The sequence below is a fragment of the Anolis sagrei genome, chromosome 1, assembly GCF_037176765.1.
Source record: "Anolis sagrei isolate rAnoSag1 chromosome 1, rAnoSag1.mat, whole genome shotgun sequence".
NCBI classification, from domain to species: domain Eukaryota; kingdom Metazoa; phylum Chordata; class Lepidosauria; order Squamata; family Dactyloidae; genus Anolis; species Anolis sagrei.
This window is the reverse complement of record NC_090021.1, coordinates 122,165,716-122,185,208: the sequence shown is the minus strand read 5'-3', so window position 1 is coordinate 122,185,208 and position 19,493 is coordinate 122,165,716. Positions and strand designations below refer to the sequence as shown.

The following is a 19,493-nucleotide window of genomic DNA, read 5'->3' as shown; positions in this document are numbered from 1 at the left end:
AACACCAGGACAGAGAAATAAATGTGCTGATTACTATTTGAAATATCTAATAGAGGATAGGGAATTACAGATCACTGTAGAAGGGGATAGGTTTTGTGCCGTTGCTATAAAACTAAGGAGATGAGTTGGAAATGCTCTTATAAGTCAGGTGTGTCAAGCCACATGAGCCTTATGGTGGTCTTCAAAGGTCTGTTGAACCCATAAATGAGGAATCTGTGGATACAGAGAGCCAACTATACTCTTTTTACACAGTAGTTGGTGTTCCTTAGTTTTTACCAAGTTTAGGTCCTCAGATGTTATTGAATGACAACTCCCATCACTTATGATTATCTGCAGGCCTGTAGCGAGGGGGTGGTTTTAGGGGTTCAACCCCCCCCCGAAATGTTTCAGATTTTTTTAAAAAAAACCTGGTTTACTCATGACTTTTAACTGGTTAACCAAATCCCCATGCTAAGTCTATGAGATGCAAAAAAATTAGTGTCCCTCCAGAACTGCAAACACTATCTCAGGCAAATACTGACAATTTATTCACACCGTCGTTACTTGCAGCAATAGCTGATGTAGCGAAGCAACCAAGTTTGGGGGGGGGGTGTTGAATGCTCTCATTAAGGAGGCCAGACTTGGTGGAGGTGGTTGACAGGGGCAGAGCTGCAGGCTATTGAAGGCTGCTCTGCCCCCTGCTATGCTCTTTGCTTCAGCGTGAGCTAGGAGGCAGGTTTCAACCCCCCCCTGTGAAATGTTCAACCCCCCCCCCCCCAAAAATTTCAACCCCTCCCAAAAAGTTTTTCTGGCTACGGCCCTGATTATCTGCTATGCGGACTGGGGAAAATGGGAATTGTGACTCAACAGCCCTTTTTGCCCTGAGATTGAGGAAAGGTAAAATAACATTTTAAAATCAGCCATTATATCCACAAGCCTTGTATCTAAATTCAAACCCCATTATCCTGTCTAAACAAAACAAACTGCAGCCTCCCAAATGTTAAGTGTATCACAAATCCCATCAAATCCACTTGCAGACCAAATAGTAGCTCCTGATCTGCTGTTTGTGACAACTAGGCGAAAGGGGCAGCTGTTCCTCAGTGTACATTTCTGCAGGCTACCAAATTAATTGATCTAGGAAGACCTGACTTTTGACACATTTATAGTAAGAGCCAGAAATTAGTTGTTGCAGCCTACTCAAGTAGATCTATTGAAACAATTGGATTTATCAACCTGTTGACTCATCATTCATCAGTTCACTGAATAGATCTAATCTGGTTGGGATTAACTAACAGGAAGCAAAGATAATGATTTGTGGCAAATGATGGAGAAATTACATACATGATGCACCACTCCCTCCATAAAATTGCTCTGAGATTTTCCCTATGTGCTGCTTTGAACAAAGTTTGAACTTTCAAACTTGTTTCTACTGTTTTCTCTCTCATTCTCTCTCTCTTTCTCACTCAATATTCCATACCATAGGTGCAATTTTAAGAACACCGGAGTCACATCAAACAAATTGTTATCTCTTGCATAAAATTAGATATTAAAATTCCAGGGGTAAAAGATGGAAAAGAGGAAACTTAAGCAAATGAAACTTTCAAAATAAAGAGACGTATTTTGGATCCAGCATTAAATAATGCTTGTTGCTGTTTCTACAATTTATGCTGTGGAGCTGAGAAAGAACATTGAAAAAATACACTAAATATATGCAAATTTTAAGTTAATATTGAGACTAAAATGAGAGGTGTTATTAAACTTAATTGTTTTCCACACAAGAAGCTATGGCTGGCTATGCAGCAACATAACTTTATATTCATGCAACAACTTTCACATTTTTCAATGTATCGTATGTGGAACCATTCACTACAAAAGTGAACATCTTACCTGTGGTTGACCTGATTGTTGAGGTGATATTGGAAGATGCCATTGCAGGGATACATTCATCATCTTGAGAGTAACCCGCCTGAATGGCGCGCAAGTAACTGTGGCTTCTGGTTCGGAAACAACCTGGCAAGTCGAGGGCATCCATTGCCTGAGCTTCAACTTCACTAAACACTGATTCACAAACAGATTCAAATTGCCCATTGACCTCTGCTTCACTCATCTAGATAAACAACAACATTGCATTTGTTTTGTTTTTTTGTGTTGGCCTGCTTTGTCAGAAATGGACTCTGCTGCAACACCTCAAAAACAGGCACTACCTGAAGATACAAAAACACCCACTTACTCCCAACACCCAAACCCTTTTTGCATTTTTTAAAATCACATAATAATAAATATTAACATAACTGAACTGCATACATTGGCTTTGACTTGAAAAATTTGATATGAATTCAGGGCAACGTATTGAGAGATTGGTTTTCAGTTTGACTACATCAAGTATCTTGTAAAAATAATCCTCTAAGTATACATTTACACAATCAGTATTAGAATAACTGGGTAAATAATGTTTGTTTTTTTCCCCCTCTCTCCATATATTTTTTCCGGAATGCATCTTCAAAGCAAAACAGATATATGGGTATTTTAAAAATACTTCCTCAAAGATTCAAAGTACAGGTAGCTTTTGGAAAGTCATTCAATCTGTAATGGAAAACCCACAATTTTCTATTTCAAAATGTAATGAGAGGAAGTTTAAGGCTGGTACTTGTATCTCGAGGAGAACCAGGGCGTCTTGTTATAATAACAACCAACGTTGGGAAAAGATGTTCCTTTGTTCAAGGTAACAAGGCATAATCTGGAACCAGAGGTGTTATAACCATATTCAGAAGTAATAGTAAAATTATAACTTGTTTCAAATTGCAAACTAAAAAATGTAAATCTTCTTCCACTTGTGTGCAAAGTAGGTGGAGATGGGAAACGTGGATGCTTAGGTCTCTCTGTAGGGCATGATAGGAGGGAACTTTCATGGGGCATTTCATAGCTCCACTATGGGCACGATCTCCTCTTATATCTAACAAGGCCATGGCTTGTTCTGTTGTCTTTCCTTTAGATTAGTTAAATTATGAATCCATCCAAAACTTCTCATTCAGGGGTGCACTTTAGAGGCAAAATTGGATACTAAAATGAACAACCGCCACTGGGAACCATGGTTTGCGGCAGTTATATTATTGTTGCTATTCTACCATCTATATTCAAAATTGCTCACCCTTGAGAATTCTGCTTGAGTTGCACTGTATTACCAGAAGAGCGGGATATTGTCACAACATTAGATGTGAAGTACAAAGAGAGGGGGGCTGCAAGAAGAAAGAAATTGTGTGTTGTAGCCCCAGAGTTACAGACTGGAGGACGTGGCTCTACCCCTCTAAATCATCTTGGGATTCCCCAGGGGCGCTGCTGCAATTTTGTTTCTTGTTAACTTATTGTTGAATGCTTCTGATATGCTGCTGAACTTTAATGGATGTCTGTAAGATGCTTCAGGGGATATGATTGACTGTGAAAAGCCAAGTAAAAATTCCAAGTGATAAACAGAAATAAATTTAACAAGGGCTTTCCAGGAATGAAAATATTCTGTGGAAAATTTCCTTCACAGGAAAAAAGTAGACCCGCAAATATTTCAGAGTTGGATACCAGAAAGGTTTTTACCTTAGAGAAAGATCACATATCATCACATATTTTTTGAGAATTAATATAGTGTATCTTTTATAATAAGATCTGGACTAGTATCAAGTAAAAGAACAAGTACCAAATAAAATGATCCATCAGAATATCTTGGTTCACAAGCACTTATCTTGAGGGACCTATAGCATACTGGGAGAAACTCCACTAACCATTTATCCTTTAAAATAGAAGTACGCTGAATTTCTAACCCAGATTAGGTTTGTTGTCATTATGAATATAGGGCTAGATTGCACTACATATTGTTGTCCTTGAAAACCTGTTCTGACAGATATATGTTAACATGAATGACCACTATTCAACAATTGTTCCTAGAACTGTGATGGTCATATTGCAAGACAGGAATTTCTGTAGACCAATAGTGGAAAATGTACAGTTTTCCAGTTGTCATTGAACTGTAAAACCTATTTGCCAAAGGTAGCAATTCTAACAATGACGCATGGCAGGAAATGTAGTCTAACAAGATCTGGAACACCTCAAGTTTGGCCACCTCTGTTGTACACTATAGCCCAGTTGACAGATACTACCTTTGCTTACTTTGCTAATGGACAGTTGTGACTGTTTGTATATATGATTCCATGCTCCCTACAACTGTAATGAGTAAACTGGGTCAACATAATATGGAGGGGAAATCCAGTTGACTGAAGATACATTTTTGGATTAAACAGACATTTTCAGTGAAGGACATCTGTTGACACTGAAAAGCCTACTCTTCGTTTCCCATTAATAAACTTCCATAATTAAATTAGTGTGAAAATAATTGTTTCTGATCCTTGTAATTGCTATTATTATTCTAATCAAATTAGATCAACTAATGTAAGACAAACATTCTTATTCTGAGCAGCCTTATGCTAACCCTATTAAGAAAGAAAGATGGGATAATATAGTTACAAGTAAGATGAAGATCTTATTTGCTGCCTGTAAACTCAATTTGCTGGCAGGACGTATAATTATCTCCAGTGAGGAGATGCAGAGGGGAATGAATTTGTATATAAATCTTTATCTGTAGCATTAATGTATGCTCAATGAATCATGCCTATGCTATGGTTGAGGGGGTGGGGATGGAGAGCACATAACTGGCGTGAATCTCAAAAAGGCACTGCACTCAGTGCAAGGTGTTCTGCCACATGGTGTAGGGCAGGGCTTTTTAAACTTTTCCACTTAGGCCATTTTTGGCCTGGGAAATTTTTACATGCCCTCAGGTATACAGGCACATAATATAAGTATAAAAATTTTTTTTTTACAGATAACAAATCAGCATTTGCAAGACTTGCTAAACAAGCTGATTTTTCTTTTTATGAAGTACAGCTGAAGCATCTTCTACAGAGCCCGCTGTAAACACTGTGCAACAAATTTGAGTAAATATCTAAACCACCAAGTGATTTTCAGACTTTTTTACTGTTTCCAATTTTTTTTGTAACCCAACGCTGAGCTAAGGGGACCCCATTTGGGATTGGGGCCCACCATTTAAGAAGTAGTGGTGTAGGAAACATCCCTCTGGTTGATTTTCATGCTCCCCCTTTTGGTGCTCCTTCAACCTCTGCAACAATTCATTGGAAGCGCTGTCCTCTGCTCCTACATTTAAGATGGATTCAAATTGAAACTGTGTCATGGGAACAAAAGGACTGAAGATACTGCGCCCTTCCTGTTTTAGGAGAGACGACACCTTCTCTGATACTAGGACTCACAATGAGAATGTGGGCCATCTGTTAGTATAATTTTTATCAGTTTGCTTGCAAGTCAATTGTACAGAGATAATGAATTTCTTTCTTGCTATCTTTCCCTCTGTCTTTTCTGATTTATATTTCATTATCTGGAAGAGTCAATACATTTGGCAAATATAATTGACTGGTCTGAGCTCTTCTGTAACTTCATCTCTTGGAAATGACAGTGATACACTACTAACAGCCAATCAGACCCTTTTGGAATTCAAGTTGGCAATCAGAAGTTTGTATCATTTAGGAAAGCTCATTGATTGAAACAGCTTAAGAACTTTCTGTTCCAGTTTAGATGACTTTCATACATTTCTAATCCAAGAACATTAAGGTTATTCACATATCCAGTAACCAGAAGCATCCAATCCTGTCACAGCTTAACCCTCCAGGGGTTTGACTTAAACAACACAGTGTGGTTTCTAACAAGTGTAGTAAAGCACAATCAATATATTCTCCTATCTCTCATTCTCAAAAGATGAGAGGTACAGTGTGTGTAGGCTGGCAATTCCCAATTGGGGTCTTCCACAATTTATGCTCAAAGCAACACACATACTGATTTTATAATATTCTTATTGAAAGGAGGATGGCAAACCCACGTTTGCTATCAAATGCATATTCATCATGGAGTGGGCATGTAAATGTAATCCAATATGTACAAACCAGTTTCCCATTACGAAAAACAGTTCTATGAGTGGGTCCAATATAGTCCTGCTTTTTATAAAACCATTAACTTCCAAATCAGGCAAATGACCAGTCACGCCAATTTAGTAATTTTTATTCAAACCATCACAAACGGTTTAAGCCCATAATATTCCCTTTGTGTAATCTGAAACTGTTTAAATCACAGCTCCCTGGCATTTATTCAGAAATGAAGACAGCTACATTTCTGATAACCAGGCTAAAACATGTGACAAACATTAATATTGCTGTTCCTGTTTTAAAAAGTTGAAAGTGAAGAATTAAAAGTTTCCAACCTGGCTGACGCAGCTGGCCTGACTGAGGGTGCTCACTGCTCTCATATAGCTCTGGTTCCTTGAGCGGAACTTGGGGGAATTGTAGTTTGCCGCTGGATCCAAACTGTGACCACCAGGGACATCACTCGCAGCTTGCAGGTAGCTCTGACTATAAAGGAAAGATCAAGAGAGACAAATTATGAGGCAAAAGAATCTGAGACTTTAAAAAAAATCAGGAGGGGTTGCACGAATGCCTTCACACCCATTATAAATCTTCTAAACAAAAATGAACAATCATCTCAAATTTCCCTCACAGTGGTGTATTCGTTTCACCCAAAGAGAGCAAAACTCCACTGCAAGATTTTTGGCTTTGCCTTCTTGATCATATTGGAGAAATGCTGGCCCAGACCCAGCAGAGCATGTCTTGGCTGCAAACATCTGCCTTCACCACAGAGAGCCCAAAAATCCTGTATGGAAAGAGGTTTGGGCTGCACTCAATCTCTGACAGCCCACACTGTCAACATTAAGAGATTAAACTATTTGGTAAAATGGGAAAGAATAAAAATCGGCTCTGGTAGAAAAGCCCAGACCCTGTGTTTCCATGGCTGTCTCTAATTGCACAAATGGCCCTTGAAGATCTGAAATGTGGGATCAACTGACTTCCCAAGGGACAGCCATTTTTGTCATGGACTAAAAAAGAAAATGAGTCCCACATCTTCCATTTTCTTTTTAGTTATATTGTTTACATTTGTTTTGGCATCATAGCAATATTTTTATTTATTCATTTTAACATAAACAAGCTGATTAGCAATTATAGTAATATGTATGTAGTAAAATAGAAAAAAGAAAAAAGAAATCAATGAAAGAAAAGAAAACATAAGAAAAAAGAAAAAAACTAAAACTAAACTAGAATTAAAACTCAGTATTAAAGCTCTAAAGACCTCATCAGACAGAGGGTTTCCTCTGTCCTAGCATGCTGCTGGGACAGAGTCTACCACAGCCTCTCATATGACGCAGGGCTACTTCCAGCGGGGCTCCACTGGGCTCGGTTTAGACATGCTAAGAGGAAGCCCTGAGGATATCGGTGACTACTACCCAAATCCTAGCCTCATTGTAGAATCTGGGGACAGACAGGAAACAACCAACCATGGTAAGGAGATGAAGCTGGTTGCCACACCATGGTTTCCTCTGCTACCCTATGGTTTTTGGACCTCTATCTGATGAGGTCCATAATGAAATTACTCAACCGGGATTATTTAAAAGTGTGGTTCTCAACATCTTGCCCAGATTGAAATATTAGTGAGTCACAATATCCTTATGGGGAGTCAGTGAAATCTTGAAAAAATGAACCACAGAACCATAAATTTGGGGCTTATTGTGAAGGCCAATCAGTCGTATACCTTGCCATGAAGGAATACAGAATCAAAGTACTCTTGGCAGATGGACATCAGTCTCAGTTTATAACCCTCCAGAGAAGGAGACGTTACCACACCTCAAGGCAGCTTTTATACATATATGTATGTGTTTTTACAGAGGGAGGGAGGGAGGGAGGAAGGAAGGAAGGAAGGATTGATTGCTGGTGATGGATATTATTTGTAGAACATGTCCTTACAGTATTTCAAACCATTCAAAATTTATGAAAATACAATGTGCATAACTTGATCTTATGTATACGTTGAGGTCAGGTTGTGAAATCAAAATTATGGATTCTGGTATGATCCATAGATAAAGTACAGAGCATTCTGCAGATAAGAGAAAAACACTTACTCAGGGGGACAATGACCCTTCACCACTACAGACCCAAAGTTATGATCAAGATAGGTACTGTAGGTTTGTTCTTAAGCTGAATATGTATTTTTCACCGCAATACTTAGAAAGCCCAAAAGTGGAGAGAAAAGAGAGCCTTGATGCTTCTTTTAGATTCTCCCAGGAAAGGCTAATGGCCCTTCCAGATATTACTAACTCCTAGGAGGAACTGGGGTATTATATCCCAGTTCCTCCCAGGATTTAGTCCTGACACCCACCCTAAACCACGGGCTTTCCCTGGGGTACTGGCACATCAAAATGATGCATCGGGAGGTTGGGAGGGGAAGGAAGGATTTCTACTGAGGAGCCCAAATATGCAGCCAGGGCCCTCACTGAAGTTTTGAGGGGGGAATTGGGGGGGGGGAGGGGAGAGGGGGTGCCATCTTGCTCCCTCAAGCTGTGGGGATTGACCCTCAGGATCATGAAAGCCGTCCCAGGAATCAATCCCCACAGGGCCCAGGCCTGGAAAGATCCAGTCCTTACATTAAAAAGGGGCATATCAGATATTTATATTATGATTTGTAACTGTAGCAAAATTACAGTTATGAAGTAGCAACAAAAATTATTTCATGATTGGGGTTCACCACAACATGAGAAACTGTATCAAGAGATCATGGCACTAGGAAGGTTGAGAAACACTGCTTTAGAAGAACTAAGAAAAATACATGGTCAGATTTCTTGTTTTCCTGCAACTATTGGAAAGATTTTTCACATTGTTAAGACTGATTTCTGCACAATTCTATAAGAATATAACCTTTAATGTTTCAGTAAACATTGCCTTGTGGCATGGATAGTAAAAAACAGTACAGCTGCATTTAGTTTGTCATTTTGTTTGTTTTCTTAGTCTTTTGGCTCTATCAGCATATCCTTTTCTGCTTGCTGTGCACATGCAGTTACCAAAAGCAAAACACACTTGCGCAAGCTTTGCGCAAATGGCAAAAAATATAATGGGGAAAAAGCAGTGCTTTGTGCCTTTCTTTCAGGTTGGAAGTAAAGATTCTCATGGGGATGGAGAACCCTCAAGAGACTATTTGGCTCTTTCTCACCTAAAACCTTCCCAATTGCAAGATCTCTCTCCCCTGCCATCATTGTATTACAAGAATTTTGACATAGCTGTCAATGAATGCAGGAAGAGCTGACTCTGCTAATGTACCATATAATAAGTAAACAATGTTTTGTTTCACTGGCCTCACTCTTCAATTTTGTCAAAGCACACAAGTGTTGAATAGCACTATACATTGTTGAAATCAAATTGTATTGTTTTATATTATCCCTGAACAGGATTTAATATTATTAAAGTCAGTTCAGATGACATCCCCAGTACATCATTTTATTTGCTAGCACAGCAGAATCTTGAATTACATAGGATTTTAACTTCCTAATACACAATGAATATCTGTGATTTGAAAGGCTTGTAGCCAGAAGTGTTTCCGATTTTGAATTTATGTATTTTTTATTTGGGAACATTTGCATATATGTAATGAGATATATTGGGGATGAGACACAAATCTAAACACAGAACCCACTGTTTTATATATACCTGAATACATACACTGAAGGTAATTTTAGATACAATACTTTCAATTATTTTGTATATACTGAAAGCAAAGATTTCACTATTTCAGCCTGCCACATGGACAGATTTTGAAGTATTTGGGTGAATTTTGGAATTCCAGGATTTTTTTGTCGTGTCAGGACTCCTGGTGTGAGAGAGTTGGCCATCTGCAAGGACGTTGCTCAGGGACGCCCGAATCCGCCTCTCCCCGTATTCAGTCCTACCAGCACAGGGGTTTAACCCACTGCACCACCGGGGGCTCCTTGGAATTCCAGGTAAGGGAGGTTCAAACTTCCGAAAGACATAAGATTTTCTCTAGAATCTCTAGAATTGATATGATATGCATATCCACCAAGGTTACACCTCAAGATCTACAGACAAAAATCCTACCTACAACAATTTCAGATCATAACCCAGTGATCCTAGTACTTGAAAAGAAAGCAGAAACATTTAGGTGGCGATAGAATGAATCATTACTTCAAAACGAGGATATAATGAAGAATTGTAAGCAAACATTTAAAGAATTTTTCAAATTTAACTTAAATCAAGACATGGATATTCAGTTAGTGTGGGATGCCAGTAAAACTTATATTAGAGGGTATTTTGTCCAAAAATAACTCAGAAATAAAAAAGAATGGACAAAAAACCATATAACTCTGTCTGGGTGATCTTTTAGAAAGTTCTGGACACCTACCCTAGTAAGCATGCATTTTCCTGGTGTATGTAGACTAGGATCTGGGAACATTAGTGTTTTTAAAACGCGAATGTTCTCAGATTAAAGGGCTGTCTGGAACTGTAGGGTTTTTCTTGGAGTGGGGACTTTCCCAAGGTCTGCTTGACGATATGTAGGCATCCATTAAAATAACCTGATAGTGCTTCTAGAGAAGAAAAAAACCCCCAAAGTCTCAAGTTTTGTTCTTGTACAAACCTTTTTTTTTTTTTGGGGGGGGGGGGAGGGAATCCACATGAGATTTTCTCCATCTTAAAATACTTCCTGGGATTTCCTGGCGTTACTAAGGATTTTTCATTCCTGCTCCCCCGGCTGTTTTAAATTAAACCCAACTCCTTTCTAAATGAAATGTATCTTTACTTGCCTCTGCATTTGTACTATCTCAAAAGCAATAAAAGTGGCGGCTGCTAGTAAATACTGCTATAGTTTCCAGGACACAGCTTCAAAGGATCAATCAAAAGGGAATGGTAGCGCTAAAACAAAATGATCCTAATGTTTAACTACTGTAATAAGGCTAACACACTTCAGCACTTTGGCTGTAACTCAGAGGACTCAGTGGAAATTGGCGAAAATCAATTCCTCAAATGTTGCGTGGGACTGGATGTGACACAGTATTAGTGCGAAGGGGAGGGATACAAGGGAGTGGGAAGAGAGGGAAACCCAATGTATTTCAAGTAAGAGACTGGATGCAACTGGTAAAAAAACCCAAGCACAATTAAAATAAAATCCCATAACTTGAAATCTTGAGACATGCAGAGACTTACTCCCACCCCTCTGACTGCACTTTTTGAGACAAAAAAAATCTCACTTATCCCATCAAAGAAAACAAATCTTTATGTAAATAAATAATTGCCAAATGAAAGGTTTAAAGTTCCTTGATTATATTCTAAGCAACCTAACAACACAGAAGATAGTTCTTTTATATTTGTATTATATATTAAAGCACAATATTGATCTTAGATTAGACCACAAAGAGGAGCAGGATCAAAGAATTAAATAAAGAACTAAATAAAGAAAGTCCTTTTTGTACCTGTAAGACTGAGTCTACACGAGGGTTGTACCTCCGGGCCCTTCTACACAGCCATATAACCCAGAATATCAAGGCAGATAATCCACAATATCTGCTTTGAAATGGAATATCTGAGTCCACATTGCCAGATAATCCAGTTCAATATGGATTTTATACACCTGTGTGGAAGGGGTCTCAGCGTAACTGCATAGGATTCTTGCCAGAGTTGGGCCATTTTACTGTTCGTTTGGAAAGTCACACGGAAGCCCACTACTTAGTTGCATTGGTGCAAAGGGCTGCTTTTACTTATCAGTTTATGTCTGGTCACAAAATCGCATCAGTTATGACCTTTTTGAATTCCCTTGATATATGCTCATATTTGCTTAATTGAATAGACTTTGTTTCCCTTCATTCTGATTGCCATTCGTTTCTATAAAGAGAAGTGAAAAGGAAGGCAAAACACTGACTTTCAAATACATTCATACAAATACCAAATTAAAAAAAAAACAACCACAAAACTTTCCTACTAAAAAACAACAGGAAAATGCAGCACTGCCTTTTCTGGATAACAATACAAACAAAGGAGCTGCCCTTCAGCGCAGGAAAGATCAAATGACTCATTAATCTGGTTTAACGATGCCAGGTCTTATTCCTCTGTGATCCCAATTTGAGGTCAAACCATATGTTTTGAAAGGTTGGTTCTTCCCCCAAAATGTGGAGTAAACTGGATTAAAAAAAATACTGTAAAACCTTCAGTTAGTGAAAAGGAGTGTTTGCACATCATAGCGTTTTCACATCAAGAGATAGACATAGCATTTTCCAACAGGGCTGGAGTTGAGGCAAGGATCTCATGTACATTGCCAAATTGTTTTAAATTGTTTTTAAATTTTGTTAGATTTTATCCATTCTTGTAAGCCGCTCTGAGCCCCAGGGGAGTGGCGGCATATAAATTCAAATAATAAATAAATAAATAAATATAATGTGGTTTGACACTCCATTATGTGGTCAGTGTAAACTCATATAATGCAGAGAGTGTTTGAGGATCGGGTGACATCCATAGGGATACCAAGGTGCTTGTTTATAAAGCTATTGTTCTCCCAACCCTGTTATAAGCCTGCAAAACGTGGACTATCTACAGATGTCACACCCAACTCCTTGAACAATTCCGAAAAATACTGCAAATCTCTTGGGAAGACAGGCAGACAAATGTCAGCATTGTGGAAATATCAAAGATCACTGGCACTCAAGCGATGATTCTCCATCATCAACTTCGCTGCACTGGCCATGTTATCTGAATGCCTGATCACCATCTCCCAAAGCAGTTCCTCTACTCCCAACTCAAGAACGGGAAACGGAATGTTGGTGAACAGGAAAAGAAATTTAAAGATGGGCTTAAAGTCAACCTTAAAAACTGTGGCATAGACACCGAGAACTGGGAAACCCTGGCCCTTGAGAGCTCTAACTGGAGGTCAGCTGTGATCAACAGTGCTGTGGAATTTGTAAAGGCATGAATGGAGGAAGAAAGGGAGGAAGGCATGTCATGCCAACCCTGACCTGTACCACCTTCAACCTGGAAACCGATGTCCTCACTGTGGAATAATATGTGGATCAAGAATAGGGTTTCACAGTCATCGACATGCCCGCCTAAGACACCACACTTGGAAGGCCATCATACTCGAACAGCAAGGGATTGTCTAAGTAATTAAGTAAGTAATGCAGTTCAATGCAATAATCATATGAATCTAACTAATCATTATATGAAGTTTCAACCTGCATTATGTGGAAGTGTAGATGGAGCCACAGTAAAGACAATTAGATCTGTGTTCTAAACCTTGGCTAGTCTTGTAACTGCAATTATTTGGTGTGACTTGATGAGAATTAGTTGTATACCAAGCTAAATAACATTTAATTGTTCTGGTGAAGGAACTGTATGTGTCCCTTTGTGTGAAAAAAAATCTGTTTTCTAATTGGTTAACAATTAATTTAATAAAATGAGATTGGGTTAGGAAAAGGAGTGTTTGCTCTTTACGCTTTCAATAAATTTTATCACTGAAATGTGATAAACTTTTTTTCTCTATTATGACTGAATTGGAGTAAACATCTTTTTCTCCTTCTTGTCTTGCAAGAAAATTCAGCATTTTTCATGTTTTAATGCTATTCTTACAGGAGTGGTTGCTTGAGAAAGATTGCATTAGGATATAAAATGTAGAGCTGCTAATTCTTCAAAAGTTAATTTACATAGAATTAACTTGTGTTGTTTCTTGAATGAAGCATTAAGCAATCAGCATAATCTATATTGATTTTATATATTATTCTAGCATACAGAATGTCATTAAAGCAATTACATTTGTTGGTTTATTACATAATTCTATTTAAAACCCTTTGTTACATTCATTGTGAGTATTGTGATTATATTCTGAATTCCCCAAATGCTGCTGACTTATTTTTTTATATAAAAAAGAAACAGGGTCTGTTTTAAATCTTACCTAGCAACACACAACCACTTTACCAACAATATTCTACAGACACAAACAAACTGAAGATTCACATCATATTTTCCCCAATCTTGTCTTAAAAAACAAAACAGATGCTGAAAAAGCAAGTGTCGTCTATGATGAATGATCCTCTCCAGCTCTCTATTACACTCTTATGTTATGCTCATCAGAAAACTAAACTAACAACACTCATCTGTGATTGGTTCATCCTCTTGATGATCTCAGCTCACAAAAATCTCTTTTACACAAATAATAATCATAATAATTACCCACTGCTCCTCACAGCTCAAGGTGGGGTACAACACAGCTAAAACAAATCATCATGAACTACACAATATAAAATATACTCATTAAAACACACTACTGCAAAATACATAGATACAAAAACTCTTTGATCCCATTCCATTTGTCATGATTCCATTATATGGATTCTTGGGATTGACAGCTTAAAAGTGCGATATCTAGAATTTGTAACCAGAGATCCGTAGTATCTAACAAAAATAAATAAAATAAATAGGGGCTATTTTAGGGGATGTGCAGGACTCAAAGCTCTTCTGGTGGATCAATGCAACTGCCTTTCCCTTAACAATTGTCCACTTCTGATATAGAAGCCGCACAAAATTTCAAGTGCTGAGCATCTGACGGTAGTTCCCTATATAAACAGTTCACCTATAGTGAAATTCTGGCCTTGTGGGGAAAATTTATTCACAATTGACCTACTGGGGGAAAATACCTCAACACTATTTAAAGGTGGCTTGATAGTGACAAAATCTTTCATGAATAGTCTCTACACATGACTGATGGCTTCAGTGTAATACGTGAATCCCTGACCCTAATTATACTGCCATATAATGAAGTTTGAGACTGCATTATATAGTCAGTGTAGACTCATATAATACAGTTTAACAGCATTTAACTGCATTATATGAGTCTACACCAGTGGTTCCAAGTGGACTAGGGACCACTTTTATCAGGGACCACTCTCCAAGATTAGTACCAAAAGGGTTACGAATCATCTTTTGGTCAACTTTAGATTTGATTTGATTATTTGGGGTGCTGATTCAGAAAACTGCATTGGACAGACCACATCAGCTACAGTTTCTGATACAGAATACAGTGTTTCCTTGCTACTTCGTGGTTCACTTTTAGCGGACTCGCTCTTTTGCGGGTCTTTGAAAATATTAATAAAAATATAAAATATTTATGTCCAGTGTAGGCCAGGAACCCCAGAAGTGTGGTGGCCTGAGGTCCTTGGGGAAGGCCTGCCTCCCTGGCCTCCACAGACCCCGGAAGGGCGGCAGCGTGAGGTGAAGCTTCCCTCCTTGGCCTGCTGCTGCCTGCATGGCCAGGAGGTGGGTAAGGAAGCACGGGTAAGAAAATAATATGTAAAATAATACACAGATTTTCACTTATTGCGGAGGGTCCTGGAACGAAACCTCCACAATATGTGAGGGAACACTGTATATATCATCCAGTAGCTGCCATCTGTTCACCCACAGAAAACCATGATTTAATAATCTAGAGCTGATGTGATAGTAGCAGTCAGCCTCTCCCCTCCTGACATCCCTGTTGCCTCGCCACTATAAGAGGATTTTGCGAGAACAGTCACTCTTGTTGCCGCGTGGTTTCAAGGCAATGGTGTAGTAATGGTGAGGCTGTGGACCATATTTTCCATGGACCACAGGTTGGGAACCACTGGTCTACACTGATCATACCATGCATTTTCAAACAGAATTGTATGACAGTGTAGATGGGCCCTCTGTTTTTCTAGATTGCCACAACCCCAGTCACTCTGAAAAAGCACTCTGGGGGGGGGGGGGGGATCATAACAGTGGAGAAATGGAACTCAAGATATTGTTTGTCTGTAGTTGTTAATCCTTCTCTTTGTTAGCAATTTCTTAATTTCTGCAGTATTTCTAAAATAACAGCACACACAGAGGCAGATATAATTTATTTGGCATAACTAGCTTTAAGTTACCAATTGATATTTATAGAAGTTATAATTTATATTTTCCAAACAAACAGAATAAAACAAAAATATCTTCTACCATCTTATTTTCTGCCATTACTGTTTATAGCTCCTTCATTAGAGATGGCAGTCTTGAAAAAAACCTCAAAAACTAACATGGAAAATTGATATATCATTATTTTGTCATCATCCCAACCTCTCACATGAATAATGCCTCTTTACAGAGCGGGGTTAAAAAATGCTATAGGATAATACAGAACTACAATGTATAGTGAAGACTCCATGGGCTTACTTTGAAAGGTATCTCCGATGAGCTGCCAAGCTGCCTCTATGAAAATAGCAGCTGTCCCTCCAAGACAAAGCTGAGGAATTCAGTATTTTGGGAACTGAAGTGTTTTAGGGTCCAGAAACTAGTTAGAAGGATGAAAAGCAGCCCAAAAGATAATTTGTCCTGAAGAGCCTCCGATATTCACCTGTAGCGGCCACTTGATAATGATCAGTCCTGACATGACCAATTTTTTAATTCCAAAGGAGCGTCACTAAATTATAAATTCTGTCACTTTGGGCACTTCAAGTGATTGCCTAGTTTGTCCTCTGTGTTCGGATACATGCTTGTGATAGCGTCAAGAAAAAACAACCAACATATAACCAATCCTTCTCCCTTCCAGTCTGGATATGTAAATAGGAACAAAAAGTTTTTCCATTCTTCGTGACTTCAGGTAAGAAATAACAGTGAGAGTTAGTTTGCTCTTAGGGTGTTGGACTATGGCTCTGATTGAATCTGAAATCAGACATGTTAACCCATTGGGTGAACTCCGGCAAGTGATACTCTCTCATCCATCCAAGAAAGCAATGGCAATCACCCCTCTGAACAAAACCAGCCAAGAGAACTTTAGAGTTGTCGTTAAGTCAGAAATTACTTGAAGGCAGAGAACAACCATAAATAATTCATTTTTTCACTATCAACAGAAAACTAGTTAAATCATGATTTTCTTTAGAATAATATCAGTTGTGATGGAGCAGAAACATGCAGAAGGAAATGTATTCCGAAGATCATACTAATGAATTGTGAGGGGAAATTGTGAGCCTTACTTTTGGTGGTCTCCAAGAGCTCTTTGTCCAATAGATTTCAACAAGGACTCTGGATGAACTGCTACCTTTGGTGATGTTTTGGGGCTAGTGTCGGAATCTCCGCTTTCCTCATCTCCCATGGCTTTAATGTAACTTCCGCTTCTCATCCTTCGACAGGGAATCTCGTCATCTTTTCCACCAGCAGGATACCCACCCCATTCATCTTGAGGCACCTAGGACAGTCCATTAGAAGAAACACAAAAAGCAATAATATTATAGCAATTTAAGAAGGAACATCATTATGATTAATAAATGCCTTAAGACTTCAACAGGACCGTTTAGTCAGTCTGTTAGGATATAAAGTCATGGACTATGAATGCAGAAGGCTATTCCCCAAGCAGTTAACAAAAAAAAAATGGGGATTATGAATCAAGACATTCAACAAGCATTGTACAGACACACAGAACTAATTTATAGCTAGATTTTTTTAAAAAAAGGTTCTTACTGTGTATCAGTATACTCATGTTTGGTGTTTTAATTGTACCATTAAGTTGGTGGAGAAGAGCAAAACACAGACTGCCTATTACAATGCAGTCAGAGCCCTGCCACATGCACAATGGAGGACCCCCTTATAGCAACACCAGAGGCACTCCAAATAGCTGGTTACTGGTCAAAGGACATGTAATATAATGCCAAATTTTAAACTTTGTATTTTAAAAATACATCACAACTGCACCCTTGGTTTGCTTCTGATACAATAAATGAATAACCATTAAGTTCTGTTTTTTTTCTCAATTTTTGTGCTGCATTCAAGATACACTAAATTAGGAATGTTATGTTGGATTGTAGAAAAACAATTCATAGGAAAAGAATAGTATGAGTCACGGTATGAATAGCTACTTTAGTCAACCCTTTTATTGTGTATCATCTGCTCTACAAATATTTATCTCTAATACATAGACAACTTCATATGGCTGTCTTCAAAATGGCCATACGACTTCATCCCACCTTCTGTGTTCTGGAACTGTTTCTCTTTCCAAACCAAGTGTTATCTTCACCCACACAGCATAACATACATTTAGACTTGCTCTTTTTATTTCCCACCAATATCCTGAGGAAAGCACATACATGCCAAATCGAATTAGTGAGGCATCCCTTAGCATGTATTTTCCATAAACATTTCATTAAACATAGTTACATTATACAATATCTTAATTATCAGCTATTGCGTGATTTATATTAGATGTTTTGATGAATCTGCAACTAAAATTTACACATTTGGATATGGGATCAGGGATCAATAAAGGATTGGGGAATAGCTTTAATGTATTTGTATTACCTACAGCCTTAGAAAATAAATCTGGAAGTGGGCAAGGCAAGGCCTGAATTCTGCATAGACACTGGAACCACTTTTGTATGTTCTCAGTGTTTTTAGATTTTTTTAAAAAAATGACAAAAGTTTGTCTTGTTGATTTAGCTGTACATATCATATCAATGAGAAGTCACCATCGTTGTGTTAATCTTGCCACTGGACAGGACCCTTATACTGCGAAGACTGTGTGTTGATTGCCTGTGCACTGATCTCCACACATAAATCAAATTCACGCATAGGAGTCTTCCAAGAAAAATAAAGACAAACCAACAGAAGTCCCACAGTGATCAGCGAGTGGTGACGGGAGCAGGACTGTGAAATCTGGAAGCCTCTAGTCAGACTGGCACATGGGAAGTGGAAATGGATTCAGTCGCTCTACCTCCAGGTCTGAGCCAGTTGAGTAATTTGACAGCTAAATCCACAACTGAACAGCGCATTTTAGGATCCACTCTGCTCACCCCACATGGAGAGGGGGCTAGAAAAGGTGCCATAACCGAAATTTATATACTCATGGATAAGTCATTTTTGGGGGGATTGGGTGTTTTCAAATGCGTTTCAATTATATTTATTATATTTTACAGTATTTTTAACTTAACACACACAAAACTGCTTAATTGTTTTTAATTTTGTATTTGCTTTGTTCTAAATTGATCGAAGCGTGTGCCTGTCAGCTGCCTTGAGTACCCTCAGGGAGGAAGTTGGGATATAGATAAAGTAAGGAAATGAATACGTAAATAATAACCCCAGGTGTAAATTGAGGACAAGTTTCAAGACTAAAATTACAGTTTTTGATATGACCCATGGATAAGTCAAGAATCATTCCACAGGAAAGGGAAGTCACCAATGCCAACTGAAGGGGCTGCTGGGACCATTTCTTGCCCAGGCATTTAAAAAAAATCACAGAAGAAGCACCACATCAGTGAGAGCCGAGGTAGTTGTTGCTTCTTTTAGGTTCTCTCTTCACTCAGAGAAGGGGATGGTTCCTTTGCTGGTACTACACTCACACTGACCCATGGATAAGTCAATCCAGAGATCTTTCACACAGCCCTATATCCCAGAATATCAAGGCAGAAAATCCCACAATGTCTGCTTTGAACTGGGTTATCTGAGTCCACACTCAGATAATGTGGGATTTTCTGCCTTGATATTCTGGGAGATAGGGCTGTGTGGAAAGACCCCCAGTTTTTGGGGGGTTAATTTTTTTTGATTAAAATGTCTACA

At 38.5% G+C, this 19,493-nt stretch overlaps 1 protein-coding gene across 6 annotated transcripts in view; it reads right to left on the bottom strand.

Moving 5' to 3' along the window:
• The window catches only part of DLGAP2 (DLG associated protein 2), a 532,593-nt gene that overhangs the window by 68,031 nt on the left and 445,069 nt on the right, over positions 1 to 19,493 (bottom strand). For all 6 annotated transcript variants that reach the window (XM_060752711.2, XM_060752710.2, XM_060752712.2 and 3 more), the window contains 3 exons: positions 16,922 to 17,133; positions 6,287 to 6,434; positions 1,867 to 2,086 (listed from right to left, as the gene is read on the bottom strand). In XM_060752711.2, the coding sequence (XP_060608694.2) occupies positions 1,867 to 2,086; positions 6,287 to 6,434; positions 16,922 to 17,133 (580 nt within the window). The remainder of the gene's footprint in view (positions 1 to 1,866; positions 2,087 to 6,286; positions 6,435 to 16,921; positions 17,134 to 19,493) is intronic.